Source organism: Cotesia typhae, unplaced genomic scaffold (assembly GCF_013202065.1).
Source record: "Cotesia typhae breed Kobodo isofemale line unplaced genomic scaffold, CoteBio_Ctyphae contig_20, whole genome shotgun sequence".
NCBI classification, from domain to species: Eukaryota; Metazoa; Arthropoda; class Insecta; order Hymenoptera; family Braconidae; genus Cotesia; species Cotesia typhae.
In genome coordinates, this window is record NW_027423725.1 from 3,898,276 (window position 1) to 3,918,233 (window position 19,958).

General features: G+C 30.3%; 1 protein-coding gene across 1 annotated transcript; it reads left to right on the plus strand.

The window, feature by feature from the left end:
• The first annotated feature begins 10,639 nt into the window (after positions 1-10,639).
• Positions 10,640-18,371, plus strand: LOC141538304 (uncharacterized). The gene is made up of 6 exons (XM_074259685.1): positions 10,640-10,717; positions 12,894-13,161; positions 13,360-13,602; positions 17,138-17,218; positions 17,621-18,061; positions 18,131-18,371. Exons 1-6 carry the CDS (start codon positions 10,640-10,642, stop codon positions 18,301-18,303), a joined length of 1,284 nt encoding a protein of 427 aa, XP_074115786.1. The 3' UTR covers positions 18,304-18,371.
• Positions 18,372-19,958: the final 1,587 nt, after the last annotated feature.

Genomic DNA, 19,958 nt, shown 5'->3' on the forward strand with positions numbered 1-19,958 from the left:
TCAAAGTATCGACTATGCAAACTTATATACTTCATTTCATTCAGCTTATTTGCATACGGGGAATCACTCATAGTATAAATCGTCTGTCAGAAGAAGTACCAAGAGCAGTAGTGGGGATTGGGAACTCCGGCTCGAGACAGCAGCGAGGATTCCCAGTTTTTTTTATTGCTTTTATATACAGTTCATTTCCACTTGATCACCCACAGTTCACAGTGGATGAATATACTTAGACGTCATAAAGTTTCTTATCTTTTTGTTTATTGCAGCAACAATATTCATTATCTCTCATTTAATAATTTCTGACTTACTTTATTTGCTATTCACATATTCTTTTATTTTTATGATTAAGAAAATTATTTTTTTGTACATTTTTAATTTATAAGGTTATGAAGTCTGTATGACATAACAATCGGTATTGCATTAATTATAATTCGAAGCATATAAACGTGTTTTTTTTTCAATTGTTCATCCCAAAAATCTCAATTCAGTCGCCACAATTTTTATTAATTCATTAAGGTAGGTGACCACCTTGGAAGGCTAAAGAATAAAACATTGTTAATAAATTCTTCTTTTAAACCCTCTTTAAAACATTATAATATTTTTCATTTAAAATTTCATTTGAAGTTTCTAAGTATAACCTTGTTCAGTAATAGTTGACAGCGTCACGGAGACCACGTTCTATTATGAATATGTTATTTGGTTGGAATAGCGATTTAAGATCCTGATTTTGTAACACTTATTATTTCATAATAAGGGCATCATTTTGCGTTGTATAAAAAGGACCAGCAAAGTCTACATTTAACCCATTCGTAGTACAAATTGTAAATGATTTGCGTAAATGTGTTTTTAACTTCCCGCTAAGAAAATTGAAAATTTTCTACTAAAAGGAAGTTATTGATTCCGGTCCGATTTTCAAAAGTTGAGTTTTTATCGAAACTCCACACGCAAAAAAGTAAATTGTAAAATTTACTCGGATTCCGGTTACTTTTTACAGTTTCAAACTGTACATTGGACATCGGGGTGGCAAAAATGTAAATATTACAAATCTAAATGTAGAAAGTATAAAAGCCACAATTTATAATTTAATATCCAAAATAAGTGATTAGTAGCGGTCACTATAGTAAATAACGACTCTTTCATCTTTAAAAATTGCCATTTCAATGTGTAGTCTATACTATCGTACCGAGTAAATTGTGACTATGACTATAGTAAATAACAACAGTGGTTTTATAAATTTTACAGTTTCAAACAGTAAAAATCGCCATTTTAATATGTATTTTATAATATCACGCCAAGTAATTTTTAAAAATAATAATAGTAAATAACAACCCTGACTATTTAAATTTTATAGTTTTAAATATTATTTTCGGATATAATTTATTAAATTTGCTATCGGGATTAACAAAAAAATTAACAATAAAAAAAAACTATAAATAAAAAAATTTTTTTTTATTTTGTCTTTTTTTTGTTTTTTTTTTTTTGTTTAATTAATATTTTTTTTTTTTTTACATTTTTTATTTTCGGAATTTTTTAGAGGAGCTGGAGGAGGGGATAAGATTTCAATCACATTTGCATTCATTCATTGTGAAGAAGTCTTACGCTTACCTTAAAAATAAATTCAGAAAAATATTGCCCTAACCGAGTTTCGAATAGTAACCTTAACGCACGCGATACTATTACCTAACCGCAACGCTATAAGAACGTTGGAGGGTCATTGTTGTCAGGAGTTTTATTAACCACGTATTTCTGGCTATCTTGGCAGTGTTGAAATCGGTGCTGTCCAACACGTGTTAAAAAAGTCATGCGCATTGGCAAAAAAAAAAATGTGTGCGTGTACTATCGTACACTCGTAAGAAGTGAAACTTCTTTATGACGTTATTTTTCAAAAAATAATTTACTATATGCAACTTTAGAGAAATTAGTTAAATAAAGTTAAATTAGATAAAGTTTAATACAAGGCTTTTATTATCATAAATACAAATTTTACAATTATTTCATTTTAGCTTATTACTACAAAAATTATTATTGAATTTCATTAATTGTAATAGAATTTTTACTATTATTGATGTCGTTATTATATATTTGTGTTATTAATGGCTTATGGTAACTGAAATACGAAATATATTGTTTACACTCCACAAAATATAATAACCGAGTGAAAACTCCATCAATTGTAGTGCCGGATCTCGTTGTCGACGTTTGAGGATTGTTCTTCATGGATAAATTCAGTTTATCTTTCAGAAATTCAATTATAAATACATATATATGACAGAGGTTAAGCTTAAATAACTTGAAAACTTGAAAAATAAAATAAAAAACATGATCACGCCCACGTGTTAGTATTTTGAAAAATGCAATCAAAAACTGAGGTTGACTTTGATTATTTTAGAAAAATAAATACCACAATCAACATTCAAGTATTAGAAAAAATTGATACCATAATTACACCCACGTGTTAGTGTATTGAAAAATACAATCAAAAACTGAGGTTAATTTTAAATAACGTAGAAAAATAAATACCATACTTACACCTAAGTATTAGAAAAAGAGATGTAATTACTTACTTTTTTCATAAATTCACTTGAATTAGAATTAAAATAAACCCTTTGATTTTGCTGATCACTTCAATATAACATATATATATATATATTTATCACGTCACTATAGAGCGTTGGGAATAAAATAAGCGTGCAATAGAAAAACGGTAAAGTATAGTGGTAGGAGTAAGTCCGTTAAAACGATATGCTATTGGTAAATGGCAATTGCACGACACCAGCTAGTGGTCAAAGTTATCACTACTCAAAGCGGGTCATGGGCTCTTATGGAAGTCGATGCAATCGCCACCTGGATTTAAAAAATGTAACTACTCAAAACTGGCCGCAAAATACATCGGAGACATTTCCCAACCCCTACTCCGCTGGAGAAAGTATACTTCGAATCACGCGTGGTAGGGATAAAAAAAAAGATGGCGCGTAACGGAAAAATGTGACGCGTAACGAAAAAACTATACTAAATTTTTTTCGAACCTCGATAAAGAAGTTTCACTTCAAAAATACAGTCGAGTCGCATTATGAGCCCTCCTTGTGTCTCTCTCTTATTAACGCGAGTCTAGTTCAAAAACAAAGAAAACAAGCCGGACTCATAACGCGATTCAACTGTAGTACATGCTAATGCTCTGCAAGAGCACTAACGTTACAAATAAGGAGAAGGGGAAGGTCCTACACTCTGGGAGAATTTAACGTTTGAAACAGTAAAAATTCTACTTTTAAAATGTATATTTTACCCGTCGAAGCACATCAATAATTACAGTTCCATCTTTAGCGTTGCGTTTAAAATTTACAATTTTACTTTGTAAATATTGACGTTGCTTATATAAAAATTTACTAACTGTAGTTTATATTTTTTAAATATCATACGATCATTTTTTACATACGAAATTATAAATATCAAAGTCAAAGTTCTTAATTATTATACTTTAACATTTTCGACTTTCACATAGCGATTATTACTGTTTGAAATAGTATTTTTTAGCGTGTAAACAATAAATTGTAGCATTTAAATAATAAATATTACATAGTGACTAGTAAAATCACGATTTTACTGTTTGAAATGGTAATTTTTATCAGTTGATCATTATTTATTACAACTCGACTATCATTTATTACAGTTTACTTTTTTCCGTGCACGTTTTGAGATCTCAGCCCGAGTCGAATTTCAGCACTTTAATAGCCAGGGTAAAAAAAGTTGTAAATAATTAGATATAATACCATATATTATTATATATGGAAAATGGCCCTATGTAATTGTATATAACCATATATAATTTGTAACAGGGTAAAATTACCCTAAATCGATAAGTCACCGGATATCGATAATTATTCGACATAGCACTGGCGCGTCTCGATCTTCGGGCCTAAGGGGAGAATAGGAGGGGGTAGTTTTGGGTTAATTACTTTTTTGATTGTCAGAAAAACCATCAAACATAGTCTTGAAATAATGAGCTTCAATTAATACCTACAATATCTTATTAATTATCTCAAAAGTTGAACTTCAACAATAAATTAATTGTCATTAATTATTATCTATTGATGTATATAAGCCAGAATACATTTTTAAATTATAACAATGTCATCAAACTACATACCCTAATCACATAACTAATGACATTAAGGTCGTAATTCGCTTTGTAACCTTGTTATCAGTTGTTTTTTTCGACTGATATTAATTAATATTGATCATTACTGTATAGTAAGAAATTCCCAGATATTAACAAAAAACATATTATTGTTATTATTATTATTATTATTATCATTATTATTATTATAGCCAATAATACATCATTTTCTTTGTTACAATTATTCACAGTGGGAATTATATCTCTATAATTTTTTATATAAAATGTCCACCTCAATCAGTTTGATCACTAATTCAAAATTTTCGATTGAATCATTATAACTTTTTTTCAAATAGTTAAAATGGAATTCAAATTTTCGTTTTTTACCAAATTGTGTTTATTGTTTTTAATAATAGAAAACCTCGATGTTGCCACTGGATTCGCACCGATAATCCCAGTGATAATTTCTGCAGTAAGTTTGGGAGTAAGCATAATTACCATGAGTTTATCGGCAGATACAACAGCTGATAGAAAAAAAAATTCACCGATAGATAAAGAAAATCATGCAGCTTTGATGAACAAGTTGGACGAAATACGTTCTTTGATTGGAAGAATAGATGCGAATAGTCAAGCAATACAGGGAATAGGCAGCGCTATACAATCTGAAGGTCAACACATCTTAGAACAATTGTCATTGAAAGCTGATAAAGATAAAATACAAGAATTTTTCAATGTCATTACTCACGTTCATCGGAAATTTGACAGAGAATTTTTGAAGTACGCTGGAAACCTCGATAAGTACCATAACTCTACCATTAACCATTATCTTCAGGAAATGATTGATGACGATGATTTCAAATATAAATTAGAATTTGTTGTCAATTCAATTGTTAAAAGTGACGAAGAAAGACTTCTGGACATCGATAAGGTATTCGATGTTATAAAAGGATACTTGATCAAAAATGTAAGTATTAGTTTTGAAATTTTTTTTTTTTAATTCAGATTTTTTTTTTTTTTTGTGAAATTTGATAAGGATTCATAGAATTTTAACAATTCGATTTGGTCGTTTATAAAAACAATTCTAACACTTTTAAAAGTAAAAAAAACAAAATTTGGAAAACGATTGACTCTAAAGCACTATAGAAAAAAATCGCAGCACTTCGAATTTTTCAGGGATTTTAGGGGACACTTGAAGGTTAATAAATTACCGACGATATCCTTTGTTCATCCATTTGATCCAAAGTTATACCAAGTTATCCAAATATCTTTAATTATGCGAATTTTTGTCGTTTTTTCAGTTAAAGCTTTCAATTAAAAAAAATTTTTTTGACAAGCTATTCACGGTATCTTATAGAAAATATCGTGTAATTTTTAAAACTGTCCTTCGATTATTGCTATACGATCATTATTTCCAGAGTTACTGACTGTCAAAGTGAAAAAGTACTTTTTTGCTTTGACTGACGATAATTCTGCGGCAAATCATCGTACAGGGTTTTTGATTACGTCAAATTGAAGGGTATTAAATTTTCTAAAAAAGCTTTTCAGCGAAACAGTGGAAAAATATTTTTTGAAGCTCGTAGACCTTTTTTAAGACGAGAAAAAATTTACTTTTTAGTACGTTTCATTATGATCTAAAACTAAGTTCTTTCGAAGATCACGGTCTAGTTCAATGTAGTTTATTTATAATTAGCAATAAATTAAAAATCCACTACTCATTTGTATTTCTATATCTATGTAAATAAGGTTCGTTTACGATACATGAGCAGTACCTTTTCTTTTATGGGTGGACAACGGCGCGAAAGATTTAAAAGTATTTTTTGTATTTTATTTTAACCAATTTTAGTGTGGAAAATGAGATATGAAGCTCGCACTTTCGGATTTTCCAAAATTTTTAAAAATACATTTGTATTTTCAGGCTGATAAATATCTTTGTGGACCAAAATCATTATATGATCAAATGTTTGGAATTTATAATTTGGCGGTAGCAACCTTAGTCAAAGGTTACACTATGATTGGATACGCTTATAATATTCGTCGGGAACTATTATCAGATCCAAGTATGTACTCCGTGAATAAGAACGATTTTTTATAATTTTAGAAATCACTTACAAAATTTATTCCATCAGATGCCTTCAAACAAGAAATGCTGGATGTTGTGAAAACTTTCAAGGAAGCTGCAATAAAAATAACGCAAAATGCGCGCCATTATATATATGCAATGGACAAAATAGAGTACGAACAACATGAACTTTGTAATCCGGAAGAATGGAAAGAAGGTCAAAAAATTCTTAATACTCCTATCAGTTTTTTCTATTAAATTTTAAATAAATAATAATGAATAAATGATTTACAGGTGAAAATTACTTTATTTTAAAAAATTGTCTGACAACACACATATATCCATTTGCGTACTCTGAACTTTTCAGACCAAGAGTTTTTGAAATGATAGAATATCCTCAAATCATGTGCCCTAATGGTCGTTTAGAAAATACTTGCACGCGACATGAATTTACCCATCTTTGTCTTGCAGTAAGTTAATTTTCAATTTAATATTTTTAGTATGATTTCAAATAAATGGAAAAATAAAATTTTACAATTATAAAACTGTAATTTACAGTTACCTGAAAGTGGGAGACGCTTCTGGTCTGTAGGTGAAAAAATAACTTCACAACTATCAAACCATAAATTCAATGAAAAATTTACTACTTTTGGGATCAAAACACATAAAGAATGCGTAGACCTAAATGTTTTTAATAATTTGACAGGCGTTTTCGAAGCATGTACTTGTGTTGATCCACGTAAAAATCTACCAGGAACCCTTCGAGCATTTAGCTTAAGAGTACATTCTACTAACGTCAGTAGACAGAGGTAGGTTCAGAGAAATTTTTGTTATATAACCCGAGTCGAAATTTAAATCGTAGATTCAACGGATAGAACGTTCAAATCGTAGGTTGAGTGTATTAGACGTTGAAAATGTAAGATCAACGTATTGAACGTTTAAATCGTAATTTGAACGTAATGGACATTAAAAATGTATGTTGAACGTACTCAACGTATTATAAATGCGAAGAGAACCAATAATAAGTGAAAATAAATAATATTAAAACTACTCACATATCATCAGTGTATTTTTAATTTTCTTAGTGGGAACTTTAGAATTTTAATTATTTATTTTTTTTTTGTAAAAATCCAGTGGTACAAAATTTTATAAAATTGTATAAAAAGTTATAATTTTATATACAGATTCATGAGGCCATTTTGGTAGAAAATTGTATGAATGATATTTCATAAAATTTTATATAATTTTGGAAACCATTGGGTAAAAAATTTCGATGCATTTTCGTCAAAGAAAAAAAAAATGGTAAGTTTAAGCTAAGAAATGTAAAATCTCCCTAACAGAACTGAAAAATAATTTTTTTTTTGTCTATTTACGTTTCAAGCATGTGTAGTTATTTGAGTAGTTTTAATATTTATTTTCACCCATTATTAGTTCTCTTCCCATTTATAATATGTTGGATACGTTTAACATGCGTTTTTAACGTTCATAACGTTCAAATGACGATTTTAACGTTCAATACGTTGATCCTACGTTTTCAACGTCTAATATGCTCAACCTACGATTTGAACGTTTAATACGTTAAATCTACGATTTAAATTTCGACTCGGGAAAATATGTATTTAAATTGTGTATACTGGAACTTGCAAAAAATTTTTTTTCATTAGTGTTGTCACTGGCATACGATTCTACGTTGAACTTAACTCAGTTACCATTAATCTTCAATCAGGAACTTTGGTTAATGGTGTAGTTGATCCTAAATCTGTAAAATGGGACGAATTTTATGGGGATATGCCTGCTGATAAAATTGATTCTATTAATCTGTCGAAAAATTTGAGATCATTGAATTTAGATGAAATTATTTTACCTAAAGGAGAATTTGTTACAGGTATTGAAACTTAAAATTATTTCTACTTTTCATGAAAGATAGCGCACTAAAAGAAAAAATTTACTTTGGAAAACATGGGCATTCTTGTGACAAGAAATTAATTTGTTGGAAATTCAAAAGAAATTTTTTCTCTCAGTATAATGTAATGACTGATTACATGTAAATCTATGATGTTTTTAGGAGCAAAATTCGTGGTGGAAAATAATAGACTTGCATTGAGAGTAGCCGGAACGAAAATGTATGATGACGCTGGATTTTTGATTTCGAATCCAGAAACCAAGTGGCGCTCATCATCAGATTCTGATCATAGGTAATATTATCAGTGTGGTTTATTTTTATTGATAAAAAACTGACGACGAAATAACATCTTAACTGCATTGAGAGAATATAATTTTTCATTTTTAGCAGGTTGAATCCACTAGAGTCACATAGTTCAACTGTGTATCATGATAAAACCACTGATTATGTCGAGTTTAATGTTACAAGTTGGGAGAAGGATTTAGGCCAGACGACGCTTCCATTCCTTGATTCACGAGAAGTAACTAGTAATCCTCCATCACCACTTGGTGGCATTGGAATTTATTACAAAAATTATGAACCAGGAATGAAAGAATTTTTGTCGCTAAAAACTATATCAGCTGTACACAATAGATTGCTTACTGACCAGCAATTGAACATCTTCAGAAACACAGAATATTCAAATAATTTTATTTCCAGTAATTATTAATAAAATATTGGATTGAATAAAAATTCAATCTATGCACAACATTTTTATAGTTACATTCTTTACCTTCAGAAGACTTCCTAACTTTACAAAAGTTAATATAATAAGAAAAATTACTCATCCTACATGGAAAAAAATTAGGTTCTGCAACAGGATGCAATCCTGTAGAAGCTACAAGATAAAATTAAAAGTTTTAAATAATCCAAATTTAGTTCCCATTAAAATTATAGGAACAATTTCCATATTTTTTTTTCGTGCACCAATATAATATAGGAATCAGAACTATTTTTCCTCTCCGTATTTATGGTGACAGTGATAATAATGTAAATAATAGTGTAAATTATAAAAAAACAGTTGATACTTCTCTGAACAGTGAAAATGATTATTGTATAGTTCATAATAATGATGTTACTGATGGAAATAGTTCATCAAGTGATATTTTTGTTGAGAACGATGTTGAATATGAAAATGAATTGAAAAGTGAGGTTATGGTGACAGATGAAGTGGAAAAAAATGATGATGACTCTAGTGAAAATGAAAATGTGACTCTGGAGAACGGTGAAAATTCAGACAGACTGCAAGAAAGACTTCGTCAATGGGCTTTGAATAATAGAGCTAACCTTCAATCAAATACCATTTCAGAATTGCTTGTTTTATTGAGGGAAGAAGGTCATCCAACCCTCCCTAAAACGGCACAAACATTATTAAAAACTAAACCTCAACAAGTCGTAGAGTCTATACCATCCTTAAAAGAAACAGACAGTGATTATAAATATCTCGGCGTAGCTGAAGGACTGCAAAAGATGATTTTACCAAAAATATTTCTTGAGGATACTATTGAAGTTCTGATACATATTGACGGAATACAAGTTTATAAAAATTCACAAATGCAATTGTGGCCCATCTCTGTTAAAGTTTGCAATCCCAATTACACAACGCATCCATTTGTTGCTGCAATTTATGGTGGTGATTCTAAACCCGCCAATGTTAAACAATATCTGTCAGATTTTGTGAAAGAGTGTAAGAAATTAATTAAGCATGGAATCACAATTGATAAAAAAAAATATGCTTTCAGAATTGTCGCTATAGTTGCTGATTCGCAAGCTAGATCATTCATTAAATGTTGTAAAGCTGCAGGTACTTTTTATGCATGTGAAAGGTGTACAATTAAGGGAAAATCTGTAGGAAAGAAAAGACATAAAAAAGAATTTATTCAGAAATGGATTGTGAACTTCGTACCCGCGAAAGTTTTAACAATCATACTCAAAAAAAGAGCATCACAAGGAGGGATTAAAATCCCCTTTACGGAAGCTGCCTGATTTTGATCCTGTGGGTTCAGTTGTTTTAGATTCGATGCATTTATTGTACCAAGGAGTTATGAAGACTATAATGGAATCTTTGATCTTGAGGACGAGTGTTGCGAGATTAAAAATAAAGAAAGTTATCAAACTCCGAAAAATATTATTAAAACTAACTGGTTCTGTACCTTGTGAATTCCAAAGAAAGAAATTTGATACAAATGACTTAGCAAGATGGAAGGCAACTCAGTTTCGTTTTGTGTTATTGTATTGCGGACCAATAGTGCTGAAAAAAATCTTAAATAAAGAAATGTACCAACACTTTTTACTCCTATTTGTCGGTGTTCGTATTTTACACTCAAAAGAACTCATGATAAATTTTAATAGTTACGCTAGAAATTTGTTACGGAAATTTTTTTATTTATTACCGTCATTCTACGGTGAACAGTCTCAAACATTGAACATGCATAACTTAATACATGTACCCGATGATGTATTAAATTTAAATTTATCTCTAAGTGAATCAGCGGCGTTTTGGGGTGAAAATTATATTGGCAAAATGAAAAGACTAATAAAATCGCCTAACAGACCTCTGACTCAAGTACTTAATAGATTATCTGAGCTGGAAAATGAGACGGTAATTAGAATAGAGAAAAAAAATAATGTTGAAAAGTGTTTGATAGATAGTTCATCTTCTTTTAACTTTGAAGGAATAACGTATTTCAGTGTTTCAAGTGTAATTATTAATCAAAATTATTTATGTGACAAATATCCAAACAATATTATTTTATTAAAAAGTAATCATGTGATTTTAATTGATAAAATATTGACAACAAAAACAAAATTACCTAAAAAAAGTGAGATTTACATTCTTGGTCATAAAATGTTGAACACGACTGAATTTTTTAATTACCCCACTGCTTCATCAGACGTTGGAATTTTCATGGGAGAAAAATTTTCAGAATCTTGTGAGATATACTCGACAGACTTAATAAAAAATAAATGCATACTGTTTGATTGTGATGACATGAAATGTGCTGTGTCTTTATTACACGAATGATCAAGTAAAATTACCAAATGGATAGATATAAATGTATAAATAATGTTGTGTAAAATAAACGTAGTTTGTGTGTATAAAAATAAAAATATTTTACAGAAAACAATAAAGTTTAAAATTCAAGTGTCAAGTGTCGACATCTGTATACATGCGGTGTGTATGTCACGATAAATATATTTATGTATTTAAATTAATATTAAAACTATTGTTGTGTATAACCTGTAAACATTTACGTGAACAGTATAAAAAAAGTTTATATACTCATAATTATGTGTGTAATTAAAAGATACTGAGTCTTTCAACTAAAATAAAGTAGCAGTGTACGTATTACAAGTGTGTAGGTAAATAACAACCACACGAACATAAATATACACGTATCGATAAGCTATAGATGAAACAAAACACTGTGTATAAAGAGATGTCAGTATGTAGGTGTGTGTGGTGGTAAAACTCTCAGTAAATGTATAGTAGTGTGTGTGTAAATATGTGAAACTAAGCAGCTATTGAGACGTGATACACTGATAGAAAAACAATCTTGATTCAAGAAACTTTTTTTCTTCAAAATTTGAACTCTTGAAACTAGATATAGATATATTTCTTTCAAGAATTTTTGTCTCTTGGTTCAAGATAGGCGATAACATTGATTCAAGATGTTACCGACTTGTGTTAACAATGGCTTTTTTTTTTGAGTCATTAATTTACTTATTTCCAAGAAATAATTTTTTTTCGGTACAACAATTAAAGACTATTTAGCTTTTGAAATCTACTTTGATGAATTATTTTGAGTTTTTTAAACGATAATGTTATTTTGGTTGAAAAACTAAATGTATCGATTGAAGATAATATAGCTCTTAAGCCAAGAAAATCTAAATCAAGACAAGAAATTCTTAAAGCAAAATAATCATTTCTCTTCCAAAATAAATTCTTAGATCAAGAAAATATCTCTTGAGTCAACATAAATTTTCTATCAGTGTATCTCTCGCATTTGTTAAAGCTTTTAAACGCTCAACGTACATTTTCGCGGGTGAACCGACTTACTTCATAATTTTTAACCTAAAATTACACTATTTTTTCAAATAAAAACATACATTTTATTGTTAAAAATTAATTTTTTACCAATATTGTTAACTCAAATTACAGTCTGTGATCTAATTTATATTTTTGATCTTTAGTTCAGTTCAAACAACAAAACAGGTATAATTTACAAAGTAAGTATTTTTATGATTTATTATTGATTTCGAATTAATTAATTTAAATATAATTTCCTTTTTTACTGATATTGAAAATTTTATGTGTGCATATTACAGAAATTACCATATTGAAGTCAAGTAGCATTAAATACTTTTTTGGTTAATAAATATTTAGTAAATTTGTAACATAAAAATATTGACATTTCTAATTATTTTAAAATTTTAGAATTTAAATTTGTTTCTAATAATTTATATTTTAATTTATTACTTCAAAAATCCTACAAAATTATCTGGTGTATTACTGATTCTTTGTGACATTATACATTTATATATAAATATAAATTGTAAATCTATTCAATATCATCAAAATTATTTTATTTTGTAGAATATTTCAATAATATTTAAATTAAAAAAAAATTTTTTTTTTATTTAATATTGAAATTTTTTTATTATTTTGAGAAAAATATTTTTTTATGATAATTAATGATAAAATATCACTCATTATTATCAATTTCTCGTTATTTAATTTACGCTTACTTATTTTATTTCTTTAATTATTTTTTTAGATGGCTGAAGTTACTGTTGATAAGGAACTTGATGATCTAGAGCAAGCTAGTCAATACGCAATTATTTGTTTTTTACCAAAAAAAGACGATGGTTCTTGGGAGATTGATTTGGTTCCGTATTCTTGGCTTGATCATGATGGTGATAAACTCTTATGCGCGTATCCTAATACAAAAAAAGATCTTAAGAAACGGGATGAATACTTAAAAAATTTATCACCACCAAAAGACAGATGGCCACGATGTGAAATTGAAATTATTTCCTGCGCTGGTAAGTAGCAAATTAAGTTTTGTTCTCTTTTTTTAGCCATTGAAGATTGACGATGCATTGACGCGTTAATCAGTATACATTTACAATATTTTATTTCAACTTAAATTTTTGAATTAAACGATTGTTTACTACGTATTATTCTATTATAAATATTTTGAGAAAATCATCATATTTAGAAAATAAATGATATGATTTTAGATACTTTAGAGAAAGGGCAACGTCGTTTAAAACGAGCAGACATTACCCGTAAGGTTGAGACAGAAACCAGTGATTCCAGTTCTAAAAATCGACAAGATTCCTCTCTCAGCAACGTTATTGTGCTTGAAAATAACGAAATTATTAATGAATTGAGACATGTGGAATCTATGGGTTCCATTGCTTCTCAGAGCACAGATTCACGCTTGAAAAAAAATAAACGTGACAAATCACTTAACGTCAAAGGTATGTTTACTACACTACTGGAAAAAATTAAGGGATCAAAAAAAAATTCCAAATTTTTCGGTAGTTTTCAACAGGCCGTAACTTTGAGAGAAATGGTCGTACAGGAAATAAAAAAAAAGGAAATTGTAGCTCCAAGTGTCTAGTTTTTGGATTAAAACTTCAAAATTTTGGAGCCTCCGCGGTTTCTGAGTAATCGTAGAAAAACCAGCAACAAAAAAATTCTCAAAATTTTTTTAGTTTTTTTTTTTGGTCTACGGGCGTGGAAAAAATTTTTTTAGCTTAACCACCATAAGGATCGGATACTTTGTTCATTTAGCTTTAATTTCTTTTTTTAAACACCCTGATACGTCCACTCCTCGCTGAGATATCGGTCTTCAAATGGAAAAGGATCTTTTTGTCTTTGATTATCGATATCTCAGCAACCAATGATCGCACAGAAAGTTAAAGGTGGGTTTCAAGAACTTGAATGAATTCCCCTTAACGACTGTCCATTGTTTTTTCGAAAAAAATTTTTTCTTTCCGTCACATGAATTTGAAAATGCAACAAAAAAGGGCTTTTAGTGGTTTTTTGGAAAATCAAGCGCTGGATCGAAAATATTGAGGAAACCACTAATGTTAAGTGTGCCTTTTACAGTTCAATATGTCCACAAAAACCCTACAAAGAATCAAATTAATCCAGCCAGCCGTTTTTTTGTTTCACTTGATCGAATTTTTGAAAAAATTAAAGGATCACGTTTTTGCTCTGAAAAGCTCATAATTTTTAAAAATGAGAAAAAAATTGTTTTTTCGAGCTTTTTCCACATTTTTCTTCCAGAAAGTGCTTAAATTTTCAAAAAAAAACAAAATTCAAAAAAAAATTTTCAAAAAAAAAAAAATTTTTTCGAAAAAAATTAAAAAAATTTTTTTGGAAAAATTTTTTTAACAAGTTAAGGAAACTCAAAAAACCATCGCCCAATGATTTTTATCACCTTTCCACCGCTGCATTCCTTGATTCTACTGATCTCCTTTTAATTAAATTAATAAAAAAGTTAATACCCCCAATCGAATTTCGATTTTTTCATACGCTTTTCGGAGTTTTTTTTTCTTTTCTTTTTGTGAATCCTTAGCAAATCGCTTCATTCAACAGTTTTTTCAAAACTAATCCCTCTGCGCTAAAAAAATTTTTTTAATTTTTTGGTCAAAATTGAAAATTTCTGACTTTTGATTCTTAATCATGGTTAGACGACATTTATCGGAGGTGGAAGTCGCTCGGTTAGTGACTCTTATCGACGAAGGTTACACTCAACATGCAGTTGCTATCCGGATGGGTGTAAGTCAATCTGTCGTATCTCGAGCTTATACCAGATACCAAGAGACGAATCAATATCATCGTCGCCCCGGACAAGGTCGCCATCGAGTCACTAATGCCCGCGATGATCGAACAATTGTTAGAGAAGTTCGACGACAACCTTTCGTCAATGCGAATATTGTCGCTCGAAACTTCTCCAATCGCAGACAACAGCAACAACAACAGCAACAGCGACGACGGCATCAAGTGCGAAACATTTGCTCTCGAACAATCATCAACCGTCTTCGTGAAACTGGGTTACACGCACGACATCCTAATCGTGTACCCCTGTTGACAGCAAGACATCGTCGAGCTCGTTTAGCGTATGCTTACGATCATCGAAATTGGAACTTGAGGGAATGGACAAATGTTTTATTCACTGATGAGTCTCGTTTTAATCTGTATGGCAACGATCGACGTCCTCTCGTTTGGCGCCGTCGTGGAGAACGTTTTCGCCAGAACTTTGTCCGTCCAGTCGTTGCCTACGGCGGTGGATCAGTTATGGTGTGGGGCGGCGTTTCACGAAATTGGAGAACACCTTTGGTAATTGTACGCGAAAATTTGACAGCTAGACGTTACATCGACCAAATTTTAAGGCCCATTGTTCTGCGCAGACGACAACATCTGAGGTCGTTCATATTGATGCAAGATAATGCACGTCCACACACAGCCAACATTACCCGGCGCTTCTTTGAGCGGCATGACATCACATTGTTGCGACACCCAGCAATGAGTCCAGATCTCAACCCCATAGAGCACGTTTGGGACATAATGGGCCGTCGGTTGCGCAGAGAGTATCCAAATTTGCAGAACTTAGCTGCTTTGGAGCGCGCGCTTCAGCACATTTGGAATACCATTCCGCAGCCTCAAATTACCGTCTGCATAAACATGGCTGAACGTTTGAGAGCCGTTATTGAAAACAGGGGTGGTAATACCCGGTATTGAACCAACAAAAACCTTCAGAGAATGAGTTTGGAGTCATTAAATACGGTGGAACTGACGAGCCACCGGGTCTCAATTCTCCTGAAATACCTCACACACACACACACACACACACACACACACACACACACACACACACACACACACACACACACACACACACACACACACACACACACACACACACACACACACACACACACACACACACACACACACACACACACACACACACACACACACACACAAGCGTAAATCCGACCGCGCGACCTCCACGTGGTACGCTTTGGATAACGCTAATGCCGGCGGTAATTGTTTTCTTAAACTTTTCAAGAGAAAAAATTTCAAAAAAATTTTTTTTTTTTTCAATTTAAGCACTTTCTGGAAGAAAAATGTGGAAAAAGCTCGAAAAAACAATTTTTTTTCTCATTTTTAAAAATTATGAGCTTTTCAGAGCAAAAAACGTGATCCTTTAATTTTTTCAAAAATTCGATCAAGTGAAACAAAAAAACGGCTGGCTGGATTAATTTGATTCTTTGTAGGGTTTTTGTGGACATATTGAACTGTAAAAGGCACACTTAACATTAGTGGTTTCCTCAATATTTTCGATCCAGCGCTTGATTTTCCAAAAACCACTAAAAGCCCTTTTTTTGTTGCATTTTCAAATTCATGTGACGGAAAGAAAAAATTTTTTTTCGAAAAAACAATGGACAGTCGTTAAGGGGAATTCATTCAAGTTCTTGAAACCCACCTTTAACTTTCTGTGCGATCATTGGTTACTGAGATATCGATAATCAAAGACAAAAAGATCCTTTTCCATTTGAAGACCGATATCTCAGCGAGGAGTGGACGTATCAGGGTGTTTAAAAAAAGAAATTAAAGCTAAATGAACAAAGTATCCGATCCTTATGGTGGTTAAGCTAAAAAAATTTTTTCCACGCCCGTAGACCAAAAAAAAAAAAAAAAAAATTTTGAGAATTTTTTTGTTGCTGGTTTTTCTACGATTACTCAGAAACCGCGGAGGCTACAAAATTTTGAAGTTCTAATCCAAAAACTAGACACTTGGAGCTACAATTTCCTTTTTTTTTATTTCCTGTACGACCATTTCTCTCAAAGTTACGGCCTATTGAAAACTACCGAAAAATTTGGAATTTTTTTTTAATCCCTTAATTTTTTCCAGTAGTGTATTATTATTGTTAAACTATTGTATTATTTATCAAAGCTGAATAATTATATCATTTTTTTAATTGATTTTTTTCGTTATAGAAGTTGATTCTACCATTCAGGGCGAGCACGAAAATCAGCAAGGCATGGTAACTAATATCAATTATGATGATATACTGTTTGGTACGTGTTTATGATTTTTAGTTAAAGAACAATAAATTTAATACTTATTAATTATATTCTTTAAAATATTAATTTCTCGTATCTCTCGGAAAAAAAAAATTTATTTCCATTAATTATTTTTTACTATTCCATCTCTTTACATGAATTAATTTTTATGGACTTAATTAAACTAGATATTTTCTAATTACGATGTGAAAACTACTAATAAATTTTTTATCTGTATTTACATGCATCAAATTTGCTTACTTTATTTCCAAGTATTTTGTTGTAAAAAATATTGATTATTTTACATTGACAAGTCTTGATTTTTCTAGATAATTTTTTTCTTAATAAATTTTATAATTTATATTATTAATTACACATAGTTTTTTTTATATATTTTACTATTTACTGTTGTTTTAGATCGTATAAAGGCTTATGTTGATGAAAAATTTCAAGAATTGTATGAAAAATTGGATGCCTTTAAAATGAGCACTGAGTATGTCGTCAAAAATGAAGCCAAGAAAGTCAAAACTCAAGTTTTAATGAAAAATGGTGAAAACGTTCCTAAAATGACCAAAGTAACTGCTATGGAGCCTTTTAAAGATATGTTTCCCATCAACGACAAGGCGCAATTTTTGATTTTCGATAGCGAGCTGGAAAATGATAGCGAAAAAAATAAACTGAAGAACTTATTCAGAGTAATAATGTACGGTGAATCAGATATTGCGATCATCATAAGAAAAACTTTATCTGAGGTAATTACACTTTTAGTGCAATTAGATTATTCTGGCACTGGGAGAAGAGTCCATGGCATTGGCAAAAAAAATTTTAGTGCTACTTACACTTACAATTGTTTAAAAGGTATGATGTATATGTTTAAAATCTTCATTTGAATAAATTTGTTTCAACCAAAAATATTTGTAATTTTAGAGGTTGTTGAAGAAAAGTTTGGGGACTCGGATCAGTCTAAGTCACTAAGAGTGAAGCTCGGCAATTTTCTTGCCAATGCAGGAGACAGAAATGGAGGTCGCCGTCAACGAGCTATCAACACTGATAACAATATTAATAATAACAATAACAAGGACAACAATAACAGTCAATAATTAATTATTATATTAAAATTACTTACTTTTGTATTTTTTTTTAAACTAAATTACTTCTGCATTTTTTATATTTATTGTTGCGGTGCAATATTCTTTGAAATACTTAAAATAAAAATAATTTAATATTATAAATTAATATATTTATCAAATAAATATAAATGCTTATAAATAAAAATTTTTTTTATTACTAAATTAAAAATAATTAATCATAATAATAATAATAATACGCTCGGCAGAGGTTTGTATGCAATGCTTGGCCGACATTCTAATATTACACTCGGCCGCTGCTTGGATCCTATGCTCGGCCACTGCTTGGATCCTATACTCGGCCGATCACAGGATTCAATATCGGGATGGCGTTACAAGCCGATACTCGCCCAGTCTTGGGCCGATGACATATTCGGATACTTGGCCGATACTTTTAAATCGGCTGCCTGGCTTGGCCCATTAATGGGCCGATCATCATTTTTTGTACGGGAATTTCCTCCATAATACTTTGCAGAAGAATAGAATCATATAAAAGACTGGTTTTTAAAAAAAATATTCAGTATTGTTTCTGTGACTGACTAAAATTTATCTATCTTTTTGTGATATATGGCTGGAGAAATTATTGTTGATGTTCAAGGCTTTAAAATGCCTAACAATTGTTTTGTGGTGAAAGAGCTTGCAGCAATTAGTGTAAATAAAACATTAGATCATTCAAATATACTGTCTGTTAAAATTTTCAAGCCACCTTGTAATTGGAGCGAGCTACCTAATAACTATAAACATATGAACTCATGGCTGATACGTAAGCATCATGGTATACCATGAGATAAAGGAGTCATACCTTTTGATTGTCTCGAAGAAGTTCTGAATTTCATTGTGAGATTACGAATACATTTACGTCAAAGGTCACGAAAAAAAAAAAATGGATTCAAAGTATTTGTAGTTCGACTAAACAAGTCATTAATCTTGAATCATTAGGATGTCCATCACTCAGAAGCTTACCAAAAATTACTCATTTTATCCAACATCCAGAACTTGAACATAGTGATATCATATACGATGATTATCACTGTGCATTGGAAAATGTTCAGCATTTGAAAATTTGGTTTATGGAGAATTATTTATATTTCATTTAACTTTTGTCACAACAATTTATTAGAGTTTTAAATAATTGATGTATTATGATTAAAAAAAAAATAAAATAAAATTCTGAATCATTTTGTTTTCATTTATACAGTTTTCTAGAGAATAGTTTTATCATACATATTTACCACGCAAAAATGCATGATCTCATACAATTAAACAGCAAATATTATTGTTGATATCAAATATTTACAAGAGTAATGTTATTATTTAAAAAAAGGAGTTAGACTTATACTTCCGGTCTATAATTTGACTCCGTTGAGAAAGTTGTAACCTTCGAAAAAATGTTACGCATTTTATTTAATCGAAAAACATGACAAAAAAATTGACTTACGATTCATTGCGGTAACTTTTTGAAAACAAGTTTTTATTGATGTAACTGTATATCTATGTAAATAAAAATTGTTGAAAAATATAAATTAAACAATATTGCACAATACTAAAAAATTTTGTAAAAAACATTCTTTTTTTTTTTTACAAAAAATGTTGCATTTAGTAAAAAATATGAAGTTCTCAAAATTGAT